The 20,697-nt window shown below is 44.2% G+C and overlaps 1 protein-coding gene and 1 long non-coding RNA gene across 9 annotated transcripts in view; one reads left to right on the top strand and one right to left on the bottom strand.

Moving 5' to 3' along the window:
- prpf39 (PRP39 pre-mRNA processing factor 39 homolog (yeast)) overlaps nucleotides 1-11,565 on the bottom strand; it is a 78,074-nt gene extending 66,509 nt beyond the window's left edge. For 6 of the 8 annotated variants that reach the window (XR_005457889.1, XM_038776307.1, XM_038776308.1 and 3 more), the window contains exons 1-4: nucleotides 11,437-11,565; nucleotides 8,538-8,986; nucleotides 7,035-7,160; nucleotides 6,202-6,320 (exon numbers count right to left, since the gene is read on the bottom strand). Coding sequence is in view for 7 of the 8 variants with exons in the window: in XM_038776307.1 (XP_038632235.1) it covers nucleotides 6,202-6,320; nucleotides 7,035-7,160; nucleotides 8,538-8,986; nucleotides 11,437-11,449 (707 nt within the window). In the remaining variant the exon portion in view is untranslated. Of the gene's footprint in view, nucleotides 1-6,201; nucleotides 6,321-7,034; nucleotides 7,161-8,537; nucleotides 8,987-10,166; nucleotides 10,230-11,126; nucleotides 11,334-11,436 lie in introns of those variants that run through there. The other 2 variants (XM_038776309.1, XM_038776314.1) reach the window with 2 other exon arrangements.
- Nucleotides 11,565-20,083, top strand: LOC119952576. The gene is made up of 3 exons (XR_005457890.1): nucleotides 11,565-11,648; nucleotides 15,433-15,587; nucleotides 19,826-20,083. It is a non-coding gene; the product is annotated as an uncharacterized LOC119952576 (long non-coding RNA).
- The last annotated feature ends 614 nt before the right edge of the window (nucleotides 20,084-20,697 follow it).

The following is a 20,697-nucleotide window of genomic DNA, read 5'->3' as shown; positions in this document are numbered from 1 at the left end:
GGAGAGGTAGAGTTGGATGCAGTCAGCATAAAAGTGAAAATTCATGCAGTGTTTCCAGACAATGTCACTGAGTGGCAGCAGGACACTGTGAAATTGGAGTCGGCCAAAGATAGATTCGTGGGAAAACTAGAAGCAATGGTGTGGGAGCTGAAAGAGAAAGCATTGCGAGTGAATCTCTGGCTATAATTTAGATAAATAAAATGGAGCCAGGCAAGTGCTGTCAACCCAACTGGTCGACAGTGGAGAAGAATGATGGTGTGATCAACTTTGTCAACGGTTATATGTTATATGTGGCGGACCGAGGGGGGAATGCCGGGGGTGATGGAGCTGTTAGCGGAATTTGGGGGCTTCTCGGGCTATAAGCTAAATTTAGGAAAGAGCAAGGTATTTGTAGTGCACCCGGGAGATCAAGAGGAGGGAATTGGGAGGCTCCCTTTCAGGAGGGCAGTGAAGAGTTTCAGGTGCCTGGGGGTGCAGGTGGCCAGGAGTTGGGGGGCTCTCCATAAGCTTAACTTCACCAGACTAGTGGAACAGATGGAGGAGGAATTTAAAAGGTGGGACATGGTGCCGCTATCGCTGGCGGGCAGAGTGCAATCCGTCAAAATGACGGTTCTCCCGAGGTTCTTGTTCCTCTTCCAGTGCTTGCCCATCTTTATCCCTAGGGCCTTTTTTAAAAGGGTGACCAGCAGCATCATAGGATTTGTTTGGGCGCATGGCACCCAGAGGGTGAAGAGGGTCTTCTTGGAGCGGGGTAGAGATGGGGGGGGCTGGCGTTGCCCAACCTCTCGGGGTACTACTGGGCGGCCAACGTGTCGATGGTGCGTAAGTGGGTGATGGAGGGGGAGGGGGCAGCATGGAAACGGATGGAGAGCGCGTCCTGTGGGTATACGAGCCTGGGGGCCCTGGTAACGGCGCCGTGGCCGCTCCCTCCCACGAGGTATACGACGAGTCCGGTGGTGGCGGCTACCCTCAAGATTTGGGGGCAGTGGAGGCGACATAGGGGAGAAGTGGGGGGCTCGATGGAGGCTCCGTTAAGGGGGAACCATAGGTTCGTCCCGGGGAACATGGATGGGGGATTTCAGGGATGGTACAGAGCGGGCATTAGACAGCTGAGGGACCTGTTTATCGACAGAAGGTTTGCGAGCCTGGGGGAGCTGGAGGAGAAATTTGGGCTCCCTCCGGGAAACATGTTTAGATATCTGCAGGTAAAGGCATTTGCTAGACGGCAGGTGGAGGGATTCCCTGCGCTCCCTGCGAGGGGGGCGAGTGACAGGGTGCTTTCGGGGGTCTGGGTCGGGGAGGGGAAGATATCAGATATCTACAAGCTCATGCAGGAGGTGGAAGAGGCGTTAGTAGAGGAGCTGAAAACGAAGTGGGAGGGGAAACTGGGGGAAAAGATCGAAGACGGGACATGGGCTGATGCCCTGGTGAGGGTAAATTCTTCCTCCTCGTGTGCGCGGCTTAGCCTCATTCAATTCAAGGTGCTGCATAGGGCCCACATGACTGGGACGAGGATGAGTAGGTTCTTTGGGGGTGAAGATAGGTGTGTCAGGTGCTCGGGGAGTCCAGCGAACCATGCCCATATGTTCTGGGCATGCCCGGCACTGGAGGCGTTCTGGAAGGGGGTGGCGAGGACGGTGTCAAGGGTGGTGGGATCCAGGGTCAAGCCAGGATGGGGACTCGCGATCTTTGGGGTTGGGGTAGAGCCGGGAGTGCAGGAGGCGAAGAGAGGCCGGTAGTACTGGCCTTTGCGTCCCTAGTTGCTCGAAGAAGGATTTGCTACAGTGGAAGGACGCGAGGCCCCCCAAGCGTGGAGACCTGGATCAATGACATGGCGGGCTTCATTAAGCTAGAGAAGGTCAAATTCGCCCTGAGAGGATCGGTGCAAGGGTTCTTTAAGCGGTGGCAACCTTTTCTCGACTTTCTGGCTCAACGATAGGGTACTGGGACAGTAGCAGCAGCAACCCAGGGGGGGTGGGGGGGGGGGGGGAGGGGGGAAGACGATGACTATGTTTGTTTATTTTATTTAAATTTGATTTATTTAATTTTAATTTATGGTTAAGTTTTCTTGTTTGGGGGGGGGGGGGGGAAAAGAGTGTGATACATGTGATGTTACGGTTTGGGGGATGTGTGGGTGTTATGGGGCAGTTAGTTACATATTATTTGGGGGATTTGGGGGATGAGAACACATTAAAAGGACTTTGAAGAGGAAAGGCAGTTGGAGATAAGATAGTAGCTTGCAAGGTGGAGATTAAGGGTTAATCATGCAAAGAGAGGTTGTTGACAGTAATTTTTAAGGAGAATGGGATTAGGCATGAATAGTGTGCAACAATTAAGGCTTATAAAATTGATATATTTTGGGACTGCAGCTTTAAACCTAGGACAAATCAAAGGGAGTCATGTGACCTGGTCTGACATCTGCCTGTCAGAAAGCCCAGGCAGTTTGATTTTTTAAAGAGATTAAAGGAAGGCTTGTTTTGCTGGGCAGAAGGTGCAAGGTAGTTCCGCTTGGGGACAACAGCAGCAGCCTGACTTTACAAAGAGTGGACCCCAGTGTTAATCACAGAAACACAGAACCCCTACAGCACAGGAGTCACCCGTCGAGTCCGAACCAACCCTTGGAAAGAACACCCTACCTAGGTCCACTCCTCCACACTTGTAACCCCACCTAACCTGCACATCTTTGGACTGTGGGAGGTAACCGGAGCACCCGGAGGAAAGCCACGAAGACACAGGGAGAAGGTGTAAACTCCACACAGAGTCAGTCACCCAAGCTCGAGATCAAACCTGGGTCCCTGGCACTGTGAGGCAGCAGTGCTAACCACTGTACCGCATTGCTGACACTGAATGGAAACATTTGTGCTGCAAATTATACATTTACGTCTGATGGTAATCAACTATTTCCTGATAGATCTGATAGGTAAAAGAAGGCTATTTAGTGTAAATATTAAGGCCCAATTTTAATACCCATTTTAAAATTGAGGATTTCAGCACTCAACCTCATGTCATGATAAAACACATAGCTTCAACAGAGACACAAAAAGCCTGTCACGTGCATAAACTAATTGGAGATTAAAACAATATTTTTACTAAGTAAAGATGAAAAAGCTATTGTTCTAACAAACATATTTTCAAAGTCAGTTTGACATTAAGACATGAGCTGTACCAGTAATCAGATCAAGGATGAAGCAGGCACCATAACAACATGAAGGCGCTATTGTTCATAATGTGGATAAAGCGAAGTCAGCAGAAATCCAGTAGCAACTAGTTTTCATAGCCCAGAATTGCATTCCATAACATACACAAATATTCAAACATGAAACATTCAGAACTTATGTTGCACATTGAGGATTGACAGCTAATTGTCAAATCAAATACATTTGATTCTAACCCAAACCAATTAAGACGACAGAGGTGCAGATAGATGGCTCAAGACTGATAGGATTTCCTAGAAACATGATGGTCCATACGGCCATCTTTATCCAGGATCATTCTATACTTTGATCTAAATTGTTCGCTATCTCTATTTTTCATATTTTCATTTTTCCACTCTTAACTCGAAGTAAATGCAAGCTGTTTTGCCATTAGCTAGAAACCAGTTCTGTATTATTTTGAAAGTTACATTGTTAATAGGTTACTCCTCTTTAAGTCCTTTTGCTAGCCGGACTTTATTGAGAATAGATTTAAGTTTCTTTCAATTGTAATCAAATAGAGGCAATAAAGATTCTTGCTTGCATCCGAGACGTTTAACTCCAATTTCTACGGAGTTTTTGAGTTTTAGTGTCACAAGACTTCACTAATTCCGCATGGTAGATCTCATCAACTTCTAAGATCAAAGGGAATTGAGGGCAAAGATAGAAATTATTATTTCTATTTCGATGCACGGTTAATCTATTTCAAGTTGCCATGGGGAAGAGGGCAGAGGAAGCCATTTGAGATGAAGCTATAGGTTTCCCTCCAGGTTGACGAATATTACAGGCAGGTAGCAGAGGTTCAGAAGAGAGAAAGGCTGCTTAACTTTGTGAGCTACCACAGCATATGTGGGAGGGAAACAGTCACTAGTCCAAGGACACAACATGCAGCCTTCGACAGATTTTGGGGATTTGTTCTGGTATGGCCATGGGGAAGAAAAAAAAATCATCGGAACAGGTTTAATGCTGGTGGTGGATTTAAGAATCTCTCCAAAAACCAAGGAAAGCACCTGCAGAGGGTCATTCGGTTACGCAGTGAAACAAGGATATGGGAATCCACTGGAAGCTGGGAGTAACTGTGGATTGTTTCCTAAAAGGACTGCAATCACCCATTGCATTTTTCACAGAATAAGTATGCAAGGGAATGTAACTTTCTGTAGTTAAAGCCTAAGTTCCCTACAAAAAGTATACGAGTCAATATTATTTTTTCCCAGCCATTTTGTCACAAGGAAATTTTTAAAACGTGAAGCCATGTTGGGTCATTTTTTTTACCAGCTAATAACTTTTAAAAGAGATTCAAACCTTCAGTTATCAGTCTCTTACAGAGATTGTATGCGTGAGAACTGATAGTATCAGCTAACATGGGGATTAGGAAGGTAAATTGGATAGTCAGTTGTTTAGTGATAATAGGATTTTGGGAGGAAGTGGCCTCATGACAAACTTGGAGTGTATGGAGGGATACAAAGAAAAAAAGCTAAAGAAAGATGTGAGATCAGGGCAAAGGTGGGGGCAACTTTAGAGAAAGTTAGGAACAGGAGGGAAATGGAGGAAGCAGCTAACTCGGCAAAACGTCCATGAGTTGTTTGCATTTACTTTAGAGGAGAGGGTCAGAAATGATAAGGGAGGTTTAAAGCAGTATTTTGCATTACAGGAAATAAACTAGGGGTTACCTTTTCATCCCAAAATGCTACTGGAAGAGTAATTAGTTTCAGCCAGATCTGGTGGTGAATGGCTATAGTAATTGTCTGCCATATCCATTTAAGCCTGTGCCCCATGGCCGTCAGGGGGCAAAGATGAAGGCCAAACGATGAGGACTACTGTGGAGAGAGTGATGGTTCCAATGAGTATTATGGGAAAGGTGGTAATGATGATTTGATTGAGCTGCAGAAATGCCATGATGCACAGAATGCCCAAAGCTAGACAGTTGGCATTTTGAAAGCGCAGTTGTAAGTGAAATGGGGGAATAGATTTTTCCATGGACAAACAGAAGGAAATAGCATTGGTACAGAGGACGACATGGACAATATGAAAAAGATTGGAGATGGCATTATTTGTAATTGATATGATGGGAATAGCGACACCACGGAAGATGGCAAGGTGAAGGAATGGCCACAAATAAGGGTTGAGGCGCTTACATGTAGGGACAGATTAAAGGAGAATTAGGAGGCAGTGAATGGAGAGGAGAGAGAGCATGGAGTCTCAAATCATCCAGGATAAGTTATTCGATGCATGAGCCCAGTGAGAAAAGCAGTGCAGGTACCTTAATGCGTTTTTTAAAAAATGCCACTTGATGAGCAATATAGAATGGGAAGTGAAGGCTTTTTTCTCCCCAGATCAAGCCAAGCAGAGGATGGTGAAAGGCAGAGCTGATCTGCAAGCGGGTGAAAGGATAAGTCAGATACCGGCAATCAGGCAAATTTCTGTCAAGGGAAAGGTGCTTGAAATGTTACAGTAAGTTTCTCACCAATATAGAAGGGAGCTACAATTTATCTATATATAACCCACTTATTGGTTGTAGTGTTACCAACCTCTTGCTCCAAAAAGTTTACTTTATACTACTCTGCCCTGCAGTAATGTTTTCTATTAAACACAAATATCAAGGTTCAAAGCATAAGCTACAGGTCTAAAATTCACCATTGACCAAAAATTTTAAGTTGAGCAGAACAAGATGCAAAGATAAAGTGAAGAAAATGAAACTTATAGGACTTACGTCAAATTTTGTCACACTAGCCTACTTAACTTATAGTGAACTGCAATGCAAAACTTAATAAACTGTATAATGGGACAGACATGCCTTTGTTGTAAACTTGCAGAATTTCATGAAGCATGAAACTGCTTGGCTGACGCAAGTGACTGATTAATTTTTTAAAAATCATACAGTAAAGCTGACCTTTTCACTTAAAAAAAAGTTAGTTGGTGTAACTGAGCTTCAAGTTTAGAAATTTGGTACGGTGCAAATTGTCAAGATGCATTTCTTTTGTCAAAGATTCAGGTCCTAATTCAATATTACCTTTTTATTTGGCCATCCCTCTCAGACCAGTTGCTATCCAAGATCTCTTTTAAGAAATTGATATAGTGAAGCCAAAGATCAATGCTAAGAGGTATTGCTTGTAGTCCTCGTCGGTACACCTGCGAGAAAGAGGTTTCTAGTAATAACTAAAATTTATTAACAGAAAACCACCAGAGTCTGTACACCGAAAATGTTACTTTCCGGATAACTGTTTTCAGAAAAGCAGATAAAAATCAGGAATTTGTTGAATAATCTGCCATTACCATTGTGTGGAGGGTGGAAAGAACATCACAATGTTCTGCTCTCCACGCGTACAGCCTTGATCTTCAGAGTGTGGGATGGTTCCTGCTTTCTGACCAGGTAGGGCAGGCTTGGGGTACAGACCATAGGGCACAGACCCATTAGAACATCACTGACAGCCTCTAACCACAAATGTAATTAAGTTCAGCAAAAAAAAAAATAGAAACACAAACAAAATAAGGAAAAACCAATTAAAATTAAAACACCCAAATAAAACTGTCAGAAAAGCCCTGCCCTACTTGTTAAACTGCATTGATTTGTACTGCAAAGCTTGACAAACTGTAGTACTAATGAACCTGTTAACAAAGAGAGAAGACATTAGCTGAAAACTGCTAAGGGTAAATGTTTTTTTTTCCAAATGTGAAAATGTGGATGAGACCATCTACTAAAAGCCAAGTTCAAACTCTCAAAATCTGTTAGAAACCTGGCTTGTGTTTTAGCTTTTGAGTAGAAGCTGGCTTGGAGTAGTCGTCTGAGACAAGGCCAGGTTAAAATTAAAAAAGTGAAAGCAAAAAGACAAAGTCACAAGTCACCTCTTCTGCCTGCTTCACGTTGTCATGTCGTTGCTCAAGATCAGCATACTTTTTCCAATAGCCATAACAATATGGGTAGTGGGACAAAAAGTGATCAAAAGCTTTTCTGGCTGCCAGGATATGGTTCTGCAAAGAGGATAATGTGCTTCAGTTTATTTCAACATATCCACACAAATGCTATATCAAATTTTGTTTCTAATTAACAAGTTAGAAGTGGTTTACTATAGATTTTTACAATCACATGAGTTACAAAATACATCAAAGATTTCAAATTCACACCTTCCATTTGGTACACTTTTGGGCTCGCATTTAATCATCTTTTGTGGAAACTCTACAATAAAAAAGTCATTAAGGCATAGGAGGCAATTCAAACATTAGGCCCATACCATCTCTCTAAAAAAAAACTCACTTCCATTCTATCCCTGAACTCTTGCAAGTTTGTTTCCCCCAAGTGCTCAAATTTTCTTTTGAAACCATTGATCAGTTCCACTCACACCACCCATGCCATCACCATTCAATACAAAAAAAATTTTCTTTCCATTCCTCCTGCATTTTGTGCCCAGTGAATGGATTGTCATGCTAAATTGCGTATTGTAAGTCCTTGCACCACAAGCTGTTCAAAATAGTTTTACTTTGTCTACCTTAACACGTCATAATCTGCTGGATCTCTCTCAAGACTCCCATCAAAATCCTTTGCAATGAAGTTCGCGAGATAGCGAAAATTCCCCATCCCTGGAACCATTCTGGTAAATCTCCTCTCCACTCTCTGAAAGACCTTCACACCTTTTCCTGAAACACTGTGCCCAAACTTAGACACAATGTTTAGTTGTGGCGTAGTCAGGGGCTTATTATTGTTCAGTATAACCTGCCTTCTTATATATTCAATGCTTGGGGCTGGATTCTGTTTTTGGGACTATGTCCCCACGTCGTCGTAAAAACTGTGGACTTTCACACCAGAAAAACTGGCGATAGAGGGCCATATATTCCTAGCACTGCAGGGGGCTAGCAGCTTTTGCTGCAGAAGCGGGCCGCCGCACTTCCGGGTCGGAGGTCCCCCTGCCCTCCGATCGGCCCGCCCCCGACCAGGGCAGCCATGGACTGAGTCTGCAGCTGCCACGCTAGTTTCCCGACCGGCAGGACCATGTTAGATCCACGCCATCGGGACTTTGGCCGGTCAGGGACAGAGAATGGCGGAGCGGGCCTCCAGCAACGGCCGCATGTAGGTGCTATGCGGCATGGCGTACTCGGGGCCTGCAGAATTGGAGAACTGGCGCCTCTTCCGATTCCGTGCAGGGAACTGGATTTTCTGCCCCGGAGTCTGGGCGCAGAGAATGCAGCCTCCAATCTTTGAACCACAAGTCAACAAATTCCCAATGCACTAAGTCATTCTGCTAATATGACACTACATGGTATATCAAAGATATGTCTACTTCCAGGTGTTTTCTTAGCCGATAATAAAAAACTACAAAAGGAAGCAATATTCCCTACAATCTGCTCACTCACCTCTTGTTCCACATACTGCAACAAGTACGTCCAACCTGTGAAGTCCTGGGGATTGTCCTCAACCACCTTCCAAAATTTTTCATACTCTGTAGGAAAGGGGATCTCTGAATCATTCAGTTCTACATTTTCTATATCTCCCACTATTCTCTCAGGTGGGGAGTTCTCGGGTTGAGATTCAGTATCCATTGATGCCGATCCTTCAGGAGATTCAACTTGCACCACTGATGCCTTTGTCAAATCTAAGGATTTCAAACTGGCCTCTCCTTTTCCAACTTCACTCTCACTAACTGTAGCATTTGATTTAGAAGCACTGGTTTCATCAGAAGAGTCCAGGTTTGGCACGAGTGTCTCATTTGGAAGAGAATTGCTAGTGGAAATATTTTTATGCAAGTCACATTCATCTGCAGAGTTATGTTCGTCATACTGTGTTGACGTTGTCCGTTTTGAGTCTTAGTGGGGAAATAATGGAAAATTAGTGACCATGATTAAACCATACAGAAAATGTCAAAATTAATCAGTTTCATTCCTGTCTTAGGAAAAATAAGAACTCTTTACAACAGCCTCTCCTCTTCAAGCACTGGGAAGAGAAGCTAACCTCGTTCAACACACTGGGATGTAGACAATCAGGACCAGGGGATTTATCTATGAATTTATCCAGTACTTCTTAAAAAAAGCAGTATTAATATCTAAATTTCTCATTTACATGATGGGGCAGCAGGGTAGCATGGTGGTTAGCATAAATGCTTCACAGCTCCAGGGTCCCAGGTTCGATTCCCGGCTGGGTCACTGTCTGTGTGGAGTCTGCACGTCCTCCCCCTGTGTGCGTGGGTTTCCTCCGGGTGCTCCGGTTTCCTCCCACAGTCCAAAGATGTGCGGGTTAGGTGGATTGGCCATGCTAAATTGCCCGTAGTGTCCTAATAAAAGTAAGGTTGGGGGGGAGGGTTGGTGGGTTATGGGTATAGGGTGGATACGTGGGTTTGAGTAGGGTGATCATGGCTCGGCACAACATTGAGGGCCGAAGGGCCTGTTCTGTGCTGTACTGTTCTAATAGTCCCTTAGTTTTCCATTATTTCTGGGAGCTATTTAGTATTTTCCTCCATGAAGACAGCTTTGGAGTATTTGCTTAGTATCTCTACTGCATCCGTATCCCCCATTATTAATTCTCCTGACTCCACTTGTAACAGACCGAATTTGTTTTTGCTGCTCTTTTACTTTTTGCAAATCTATAGAAGCGTTTACAGTCAGTTTTTGTTTCTCGTTACTTTCGTTCTATTTTTCATTTCTTAAACATTTTCTTCCTTTGCAGAATGCTAAAATCCTCCCAATCCTTTTGGCAACTTTAGTCATTGCTTCTTTTAATCTAATACAATCCGTGATTTATTTCATTAGCCATAGTTGGAATACTTTTCTTGCTGGGCTTCTGTGCATTCAAATTTTTTAATTTTTGTTGGACAATGAATTAGTTCTTCACATGTTAGTCATTGCCTGTTGACCATCATTACTTTCAAGTTTCCCAATCTTCCACAACCAATTTGCCCGTCATAGTTTTATAGACATGTTAACAACCACATTATTATTAATTAACAGGATGTGGGTGCTACTGGCTAGGCCAGCATTTATTGCCCATACCTAACAGCACTCGAGAAGGTGGTGGTGAGCTGTCTTCTTGAACCACTGCAGTCCTTGTGGTATGGGTACGAGGGAGTTTCAGGATTTTGGCCCAGCATCAGCAAAGGAACAGCAACATATTTTCAAGTCAGGATGGGTGGTGGCATTCCCACATGTCTGCTGCCATGTCCTTCCAGATGGTAGCAGTCATGGGTTTGATAGGTGCCACCTAAGGAGCCTTGGTGAGTTTATGTAGTGAATCTTATAGATGGTACACCCTGCTGCCACTGTTCATCAGTGGTGGTCAGAGTGAATATTTGTGGAAGGGATGCCAATCAAGCAGGCTGCTTTGGCCTGGCTTCTCGATTGTTGTTGGAGCTGCACTCACCCAGGCAGGTGGAGAGCATCTCATCACGTTCCTGACCTGTGCCTTGTAAATGTTGAGCAGGCTTTGGGGAGTCAGGGAGTGACTTACTCCCTGCAGGATTCCATGCCTCAGGTGTGCTTTTGTAGCCCTGGGATAAACCAGAGTGTGACCCACCAACTGCATGAAAATGTTACAATTTATTCAGCTGATAACCAATCACACTTGAAAAATGAACTCAAGGCAACTGCAATTCTATGCTCTAATATTTTCACAATTTGGTTTAAAAGAGGGCACCAACATCAGACTTAATGCTTCAGTATTACATGGTTTTATATAACACTAGTATTTGGCCCAGTGCTCAACCTGGAATGACGAGCACGGTTTTATCAGAAGTCAGAGACAGCTCGACCCCAGAAGTGCAGGATATCTCCCTCGAGGGAGAATCCTAAAACCACCAGGACTCTGATGGTGGGGCCGGTTCTCTGATTCCTCTTCCTCTCGGAAAAAAGTTGTCACTATGTCAAACAAAATTTTTTTTAAACTTCCTGGAACAAGTGCGCTCTCACACAGTCACATTGAAAACTAAGCACAGTAACTCATGCTCAGACTAGGACCTGACTTCACGGCCCTCGACAGCTGCCATGGCGAAGAGAGAGCGAAGCTGATATTTTTAGATCCGGTTGCGTTACCACTTTAGGGTATCAGCGAGCAGCAGCCATGGTCTGCGGAGAGTGACACCGCCTGCCCACGCCGACTGAGACCTTCCACCACCACAGGCCGGAAAGCCCGGCCTCAGGTAACGCTCCGAAAATGCCCGGCCCGGCCCAGCCCCGCCGGAAGTGAGGCTGGAGCGTGGCCAAAGGCCCCGACCCAACGGGCGGCGGCGGTCTTCGCCTTCTGGCAGCAGCAGCTGCCCGCACTCACCTCGCGCCTCCATCCTGCCGACCGTTAGAGCCGTTACCCCACGCGATCTCCCCTCCCTCAGAGTGCAGTGGGCTGCCCCTTCAACGCGCAGGCGCGCATGCACCGCGCCCCTTCCAGGTCAGCTGGTCGCTGAACCGCCGCAGCAACCAGATCGTGTGCGTCAGGTGGAAGTAGTTCCTTTCGCGGATTTTCCATTTGTTCCACCCTACTTTGTAGGTTCCAACATTTCCACTTTTTTGGTGTTTTTAATTACAGATGCCAGATTAAAAGGACGGCATGGTAGCACAGTGGTTAAAACAGTTGCTTCACAACGCCAGTGTCCCAGGTTCAATTCCCGGCTTGGGTCAATACCTGTGCGAACGATCTGCGTGTTCTCCCCATGTCTGGGTGGGTTTCCTTCCACAGATGTGCAAGTTAGGTGGGTTGGCCACACAAAATTGGCCTTAGTATCCAGAAAAAGGTTAGGTAGGGTTATGGGGATAGGGTGGAGGTGTGGGCTTAGGTAGGGTGTTCTTTCCAAGGGCTGGGGCAGACTCGATGGGCCGAATGGCCTCTTCCTGCACTCTAAATTCTATGGGCGCAATTCTCCGCACTCACGACGGTGCGGAGAATAGCGTGGCTCGTAAAATTTTACGGCCACGCTCGTCTGACGCCCTCCCGCTATTCTCGCCCACTCCCCGCCCGACTCCCGATACAAATCGCTACCGCTGTTTTTTTACGGCCAGCAGCGATTCTCAGCTGTCCGATGGGCCGAGTTCCCAGCCCTTTACGGCTGTTTTTACGAACGGCAAACACACCTGGTCTGGCCGTTCGTAAAAACGGCCGTAAAGTGCCGATTTTTAAAACCATGGCACCAATTGGCACGGCAGTACCACGGCCGTGCCAAGGGTGCCATGGGCCCGCGATCGGTGCCCACCGATCGCGGGCAGCGGGTCCGATGCCCGCGCACTCTTTGTCCCTCCGCCGCCCCGCTGTATCACTTCGCGGGGCGGCTGAGGGGCATCCCGGCCCGCGCATGCGCGGGTTTCGCGCAAATGCGCGATGACGTCATCCGCGCATGCGCGGGTTGGAGTCTTCCTATCCGCGCATGTGCGGCTGACGTCATATGACGCGTCAGCCGGCCCAAACTCTGGCAAGCGGGCTTAACGAAATTCGTTAAGCTCGCGATGCCGGAGTTTACGGCGGCGGCATGCTAGCCCCGACTGGGGACCAGAATCGGTTCCCGGTCGGGGAGGGGGGGGGGGGGGCTGGCGTCAAACCCGCCCGGATTTGACGCCAGCCTTACGATTTCTCCCCCTCTGGGAGAATCGCGCCCTATGTTTCTAATGTTTCTAATTCACAGTATTTTGGGTTTATTTGCATTATACTGCACAATAGGGACAGAAAATAATATTTTTATGGTGAGTAAATGCTGGTCTGGACAGTGCCATCCCATAAATAATTTTTTTAAAGTTCTAAATTGGAGAAGTTGAGATTGTTTTCCTTGAAAAATAGAATGGCGAGAGGAGATTTGATAGAAGTATTCATAATCATGAGGGCTTTGGACGGGATAGAAAGGGAGAAACCTCCCAGTCACCAAGGATCGCAAATGAGGTCATATTTAAAGTAATTGTAAAAAAAAAGCATAAGTGATATGAGAAAAATGCATTCACGCAGTGAATGCTTAGGGTGTCATGGGAGTGTCCCTTTAAGAAAGATTTTTGTCATCACATTACTTTAGTGATGTCATTTGTGTGGGTGGAGCTGGGTTGTGGCTCTGTGAGTTTTTACTTTCACTTTCCATTTTGGACTGGTTTGAACTGCACAGGTTGAAATAAATTATTTCTCTATTTTCATTTTAAAAGATGATTCCAGACTACTTGATAACTTAAAAGAGATAATTGCTTTCCGGAAGGAATTCAAATCTGTTGTTTGAAAAGGGGAACAGAGTATCATAACAAGTCTTATACCAGTGAGAATGCCATGTGCTGGGCCACACACCTTTGAAAAGGAATTGCTGGTTTTACTTGGATATTGTTATTGAATTGGAACAGTTAAGGGGGAATTCTTTAAGGGTTATACACAGATTATTGTAGCTGTGTGGGGTCTTTGTGTTTGCAATTGATAAAAGTTCTTGTGTGTGTTAATACAAATGTTAACTAAGTTCTTATAAAAAAGTATGTTATTTTGATTAAAAACTTCTAAGAAGTCAGTTGAATAATGCTTGAAAGGCAGGCTCTTGTGCTCATCCCAGCCAAATCAACAAACAGTTACAGGTCAGGTGAACTCCATAATATACTTTGGTGTTTTCTAAACCCTGGCCCATAACAAGGGTCAGCATGCACTGCCTGAGAGTGTAGTGGAGGCCAGTGCAATTGAAGAATTCAAAGGTAGTTAGACTGTTACCTGGAAAAGAAGAGTTATGGGCAGAAGGCAAAGCAATGGCACTAAGTGAATTGCTCATTTGGCAAGCTGGTGCAGACACGATGAGCCAAATGGCCTCCTGTGCTGTAACAATTCTGTGATTCTGTTCTGAGGAAGGGTCCCTGATCTGAAGCAGCCAGCACAAGTTTATTAACATACGTGAAAAGCTCTTGAACCAGTTGGTGGAAGTATGTGGTGTACATGATTTTTGGAAAGTCTTTCAAAAAAGTACCATACAATAAACTGTTGGAGCAGAATAATGGGTATGGAATTGGAGGAAAGTGTATAAAATTATGATGTTAGAACAGGAGAGAGGAAAGAGTAAAAATTAAGAGCAGTTTCACACAGTGGGTAACAATGTCTCAGAGGTATGTATTCTGTGAATGCTTCTGTTCATTAGTGACTCGGATGGAAGGATAGACGAGCTGATGATGTTTAGGTTTGTACATATAATAATATGGTGGCATAGTGGTATTGTCGTTGAAGTAGTAATCTCGAGTCCTAGGAAACCCGGGTTCAAATCATACCACATGTAAATCTGGGATTAAAAATCCAAAATTAACTGTGAAACTATTGTCAATGGCTGTAAAAACTGGTTCACTAATGTCACATGACAGCAATAGTTGACTATTAAGAGTAGTTGACTCTTAAAATGCCCTCTAAAATGCCCTGGAAAGCCTGGGCAACAAGGGATTAGTAAGAAATATAGAGATGAGCACATCCAATGAATTAAAACACAGATGACATGAAAATAACATGCCCTTGATATTGAGGTGGCATTTGGTTGAGTGAGACATCCAGTAGTCCTAGCCCAACCCTAGTGTTAGGAGAGCAAAGGTAGTTTTAAAACATGTATACTTGTAAATTTAAGAAATAAGGTATAATTTTAAATGGGTTTAATTTAGTTTTCCTGTGCAAGGGTAAATCTATAGTTAGATTCCTGCTAGACAAAGGTGTGTGGGAGTTTTGGCTTCAGTGCAAGCTGTGCTTCGTTTGTACATAAAGAAGTTATGATTTGAAGAGTAAATAAAAGCTAGCAGAAGCAAGAGGTCATTGCTTAGGAACCGGAGGCCCCTTTAATGTAGGAAGTCTTTTGAGTTTCATTTTTAGATGAATTAATTTGCAGTTGGAGATAGGATACTGGGAAGTACACATCTCTCAACTATGCCAGACCAGCTGGACAGGACGAGGGCTGCAAAAGGCAGACTTCCAAAGAACAAAATAAAGTCCAGACAACCAAGGAATTGGGACAGAAAGAATGTCTTAGGAAGGCTGAGGTTAAGGGAACAGAGAGCAAAACGTTGAACAAGGTACTGTTCAGGAGAATGCAATGGAACAGCAGGCAAAGTTTTCTGAGTTAAAGAGATAGCTGTAGAAACCAGATTTAAAGTGGAAAAGCAGACTCCAGTGGTAAATCAAAAGTTTGGTGCTATTTACACAGTCTTCAATTGATAGTTAAAGCAATTGTGAAGAGTTTGTGCAACAGTCAAGACAAATCCTGAAGGAAGGGACGTAAAACCTGTAAGTGAATCCTTGATGGATGCATCTGAGAGAAAGCATTATTTAAAAGAGAATTGTGTCTTTTTGAAAAAGGAAATTGAAATCTCTTGTGTGGAAGCCGCAGTTCAGTGAGACAAGGTGGCTCACAGTATCAGAAGCATCTGGGGAGATTTTGAGGAGAAATCCACAGAAATTCACTCGGGTTCAGAGTGGAGTGTGCGTCTTGCAACAGCCAGACTGTGTTTAAAGTAAGTGTTTTACTGAGACCATTAGCCTAATATATACTTTGTAACCCGTGTTAACCTTAAAATCTGTGTATATTTGTGAAGATAAGGGAGGAGTAAAGGAGCATTGTATTAGCATCAATCCTTCCATGCTTAATAAAAAAACATTTCTTGTTAAAACAGTTTTGCGGTCCTGTGAATCTGTTCCTCCATGTTTTCGGAAAAAAAGTACAAGTTACCACCTTTTGAGCCAGGGTTCCATTCTGGGGTCTTCTCATCCAGTTATGACACCAACTGGGATCATAACACTAGGAATCGAAAAAACCTTCCATTAGTTGGCGTCATATTTTGCACAAAGGAAGATGGCTGAGATACTTGAGGGTCAATCATCTCAGTCCCAAAATATCGCTACTGGGGATCTTCAAGCAGTATCCTAGGGCCAACCATCTTTAGCTGCTTCATCAATGACCTACCTGCCAACATAAGGCCAGAAGTGGCGGATGATTGCACATTGCTCGGTACCTTTCGCAACTCCTCAAATACTGAGGCAGTCTGTACCCACATGCAGTAAATCTGGGCAATATTTAGGCTTGGAATGATAACTGGCAAGTAACATTCACACTGCACCAGTGCCAAACAGTGATAATCTTAAAGGGGAATCTTTTTTCTAAATTCCTTTTTTGGAGTTACTCCTTTTTTAGAGTTACTAAGCCAATGTGCAGAGTGGATGGGGCAAGCCCCAAACCCATCTCCTTGCTTGCTCCAGGAACCAATTTAATTCATAGTCCCAGACAAGTCGAACAAGAGAGAAGCTAACCATCGCGCCTTGACATTCAATATTACCATCAATGTCCTGGAAGTTACCATTGACCAGAAACCTAATTGAATCAGCTCGGTACATCTGGTGGCTACAAAAGCAGGCCAGGGGCTATTCTACGGTGAGTCACTCACAAACGCCTATCTAAATATCAAGAGTGTAATGAAATACTCTGCAACTGCCAGGATGAGTGTAGCTCCACTAACACTCAAGTAGATTGGCATCATCCAAGACAAAGCAGGCTGCGTGATTGGTATAGATTGAGGGAATAATAGCTATCATGCTAATTGTTAAGAATACATCATCAATGTCTATCTCTGACCCTTCCCTTCCATTACTTGTCTCCATTTCTGGGGCTATACTGTCTACCAATCGTCATTACAAGCCCACCGAGTCCCACAGATACCTCGACTATACCTCCTTACACCCTTCTTCCTGTAAGGACTCCATTCCATTTTCCCAATTTCTCCATTTCTGTGACACTTGTTCTTGTGCTGCTATCTTTCACAATGATGCTTTTGACATGTCTTTCTTTTTTGTCTGCTGAGGATTCCGCCGCAACAGTGGATGACAGGGCCCTCAACTGTGCCTGACCCATTTCCTGCATTTACCCCTCAGAACCACAGTAGAGTTCCCCTTGTCCTGACTTTGTGTCCCCACAGCCTCCTTATTCAAAGGACTATCATCCACCTTTCTGTCGACTTCATCATGGTTCCACCAGCAAATACATCTTCTCCTCCCATTCCCTGTCAGCATTCCAAAGGGACCATTCCCTTCACAGTACCCCAACACCTCATCCCTCTTTCCACAGAACTTTCCTATGCAGTCTGAGGAGGTGTAACACCTACCCCTTTACTTCCTTTGTCCTCACGGTTCAAGGTCCAAACACTTTCCAGGTGAAGCAGCAGTTTACTGTACTTCTTTTAACTTAGTTTACTGTTTTTGCTGTTCGCAATATGGTCTCCTCGACATTGGGACGACCAAACGCAGACTGGGTGACAGCTTTGCAGAACATCCTTGCTCAGTCTACAAACCCTAACTGTCCAGCTGCTAGCCATTTTAGTTCATGCTCACATTCATGTCCTTGGTCTGTTACAATGTTCCAGTGAAGCCCAACAGAAGACAGAGGAACATCTAATTATTAGGTACTTTACAGTCTTCTGGACTCAACAACGTCATCCCATGAACTCTGTCCTTCATTTTAGATTATTTCCCGCGCCCCCAAGTGCCAGTCTGCATTTTGTTCTCAGATAGTGTTTATTCTGCTATTAACACCTACACTGAGCCAATGCTTTGTGTCTTTAATACTATCATTACTACTCATTTTGCCTTGTGTTTCATGACATCTTTGTCATTTAATTGTCTCCAGCCTCTAACCTATCTCTGACCGCTTTTGCTCCACCTGCCCGCGCCCCCTTTTCAACAACATAAAACCAATCACATTCCTCCTTCAGTTCTGAAGAAGAGCCAAATTGGACTCAGAACTTACCCAAATCTGTTTCTCTCTTCCCAGATGCCACCATACTGGAGTTTTTTCAGCACTTACTGTTTTTACAATTCACAGACTGACTTGAATAAGCTCTAGTAGAAGGGGGATGGATTAGTATTATGCTATCACCTTCAACGACCACCATAAAGTTCAGGAATGACCAACACACCACCTTGGTCTGTCTGGATCCAGGACCAGAACTGACCTGGCCTGATCTTTGATTCATTCTCATCAACAGTGACAATGGAGGCTTCAGACACAACAGATCAGCGTTGATGTCTACCACCAAGTGGCCAGTGCAAGTTTGATTGACTGCCCCAGACCACCTCAGTGGACTGTTCACATTCTCCGCAAGATACCTGTGTTCAAACGCCTCCTCCAAAAGAAACAAGGATGCGGTCAGGCAAATTAATTAGTCTTTTCCACCGACTCGGAGGGCCTGACAGTGACTTCAGGAGGTTGCGGAGTATAGGAATAGTATAAAAATGTAAATATGTTCATGGGTAGTTTGAAAGACTTGGGGGAAAGTGCAGTATAAGGGGTTAATAGCTAACATGCTCATTTTATCATCAATGATGTCAGATAATGTCATATCACACCTAACTAGAACCTGAGGGAAGAAGGTTCTAATGGAGTCCTCCTAAAGTACATCTCTGTAAATCGGCAATAAATATTCACCAGCTTGCAGGTTATTTGTGCAATTTGCATCCTGTCCAACATTTTAAACATTCAATCTCTTCACCACTGTCAAACAGTGGCAGCAGCATGTACCATCTACAAGATGCACTGCATGAGTTCACCAAAGGTCTTTTGACAGCACTTCCCAAACTAGTGGCTATTAGACCCCAAAAGCAGAGCTCTACAGCCTTAATAAGAACTAATTTTTAAATTTAGTCAAAAAAAGCATGTCTTCAATGCTGCAATTCTGTTACTCAATGACAACAATGATGGAAAACGTGATAGAGATAGGAGATGGACATATTTATATTTACAAAAATAAAAAGATGGATACAAAAATAGGAAATGAAAATAAAACTTTAACTTTAATGCAGTTTCTACTGTTGAATTCCTTTGGAGACTTTTTTAATATCGGGAAAGGTTAATAAATACATTCAATCATCAAGGTTGGGAGCTGTCGACCCTTGATCTAAGCTAACAAATGTATGAGAACACTACAACGTGCAATTTCTCCAAACCAAAGACCAAAGACTTAGGAGCAGAATTAGGCCATTCGGCCCATCAAGTCTGCTCTGCCATTCACTTATAACTGATATGTTTCTCATTTTCATTCTCCTGCCTTCTACCCATAACCCCTGATCCCCATATTAATCAAGAACATAGCTATCTCTGCCGTAAAGACACACAGTGACTTGGAGTCCACACAGCTTCTGCGGCAATGAGTTCCACAGATTCACCACCCTCTGGCTGAAGAAATTCCTCCTCATCTCTATTTTAAAGGATTGTCCATTCAGTTTGAGGCTGTGCCCTCGGGTTCCAGTTTCTCCTACTCATGGAAGCATCCTCTCCACGTTCACTCTAGGCCTCTCAGTATTCTGTACGTTTCAATTAAATCCCCCGTCATCCTTCTAAACTCCCATCAAGTGCGGACCCAAAGTCCTTAACTCGTCCTCATGTGACAAGTCCTTAATTCCAGGAATTATTCTTGTGAACCTCCTCCGCACTCTCTCCAAGGCCAGCACATCCTTCCTTAGATATGGGTCTCCAAAAACTGCTCACGATTCTGATTTTTCACTGGATCCAAGCTCAACACCTTCACTAACTGCATCGAGGATGTACCTACACCACGCAGATGGCACAGTTCAAGATGGCGGATTAGAAATAAATGTTGGTCCTGCCAGCAAAACTCTAATCTTGAGGTGAACAAAAATTACCTTGCTAAAATCCAGGTTGACCATGTCAAATGTACTATTCACATTGACCCCCCTTTTGCTTCAGGTACCATACCTTAAGAGGGCATCAGTGATGTTGGATTGTATTGGATTCGTTCATGATTATGCTTTGCAAAGTACAGAAGTGGCTGTAAAGCTGTTGCTTTCTTCCGTGTGGCTGACCAGGAAACTCTCCTGCTCTTACAACCTGCCATCAAGAGTATTGGAAGGATAGCCCGACAAAGGATTCTGCTACAGTGGAAGGATGCGAGGCCCCCAAGTGTGGAGACCTGGATCAGTGACATGGCGGGATTTATAAAATTGGAAAGGGTCAAATTTGCCCTGAGAGGATCAATACAAGGGTTCTATAAACGATGGCAGCCTTTTCTGGACTTCCTGGCTCAAAGATAGGTATCTTGGTCAATAGCAGCAGTAACCCGGGGGGGGGGGGGGGGGGGGGGGGGGAGTGTTCCTTATTGTAGTTTTTATTCTGTAACTTTATATTGTGTTAATTTGCGTTGTTGTTAAAATGCTGTGTTGTTCATGGAGGTGGGGCGAATGTTTATGATTGTTAATATTATTGTTATTTTTGGTATTTTACTATGGTGCGTTATTGTTGTATAAATTCAAAATTTTTCAATAAAAATTATTTAAAAAAAAAAGAGTATTGGAAGGATTACAAGATAATCATCTGTTTGGTCACGTTATTAATGCACCTTCCTTCGGCATCCAGTCCTAAAGTGGGACTTCAACGGGGCTTCTGGCCCAGAAGAGACCCTTCTTCTTGGGGAAGCAGTGGCGTAGTGGTATTGCCACTCGACTAGTAAACCAGAGACCCAGAGTAATGCTCTGGGGATCCAGGTTCAAATCCCGCCACGGCAGATGGTGAAATTTGAATAAAAATCTGGAATTAAAAGTCTAGTGATGATCATGAAAGCA

This window comes from Scyliorhinus canicula, chromosome 2 (genome assembly GCF_902713615.1).
Source record: "Scyliorhinus canicula chromosome 2, sScyCan1.1, whole genome shotgun sequence".
NCBI classification, from domain to species: Eukaryota; Metazoa; Chordata; class Chondrichthyes; order Carcharhiniformes; family Scyliorhinidae; genus Scyliorhinus; species Scyliorhinus canicula.
This window is presented reverse-complemented; position numbering and strand designations above follow the sequence as displayed.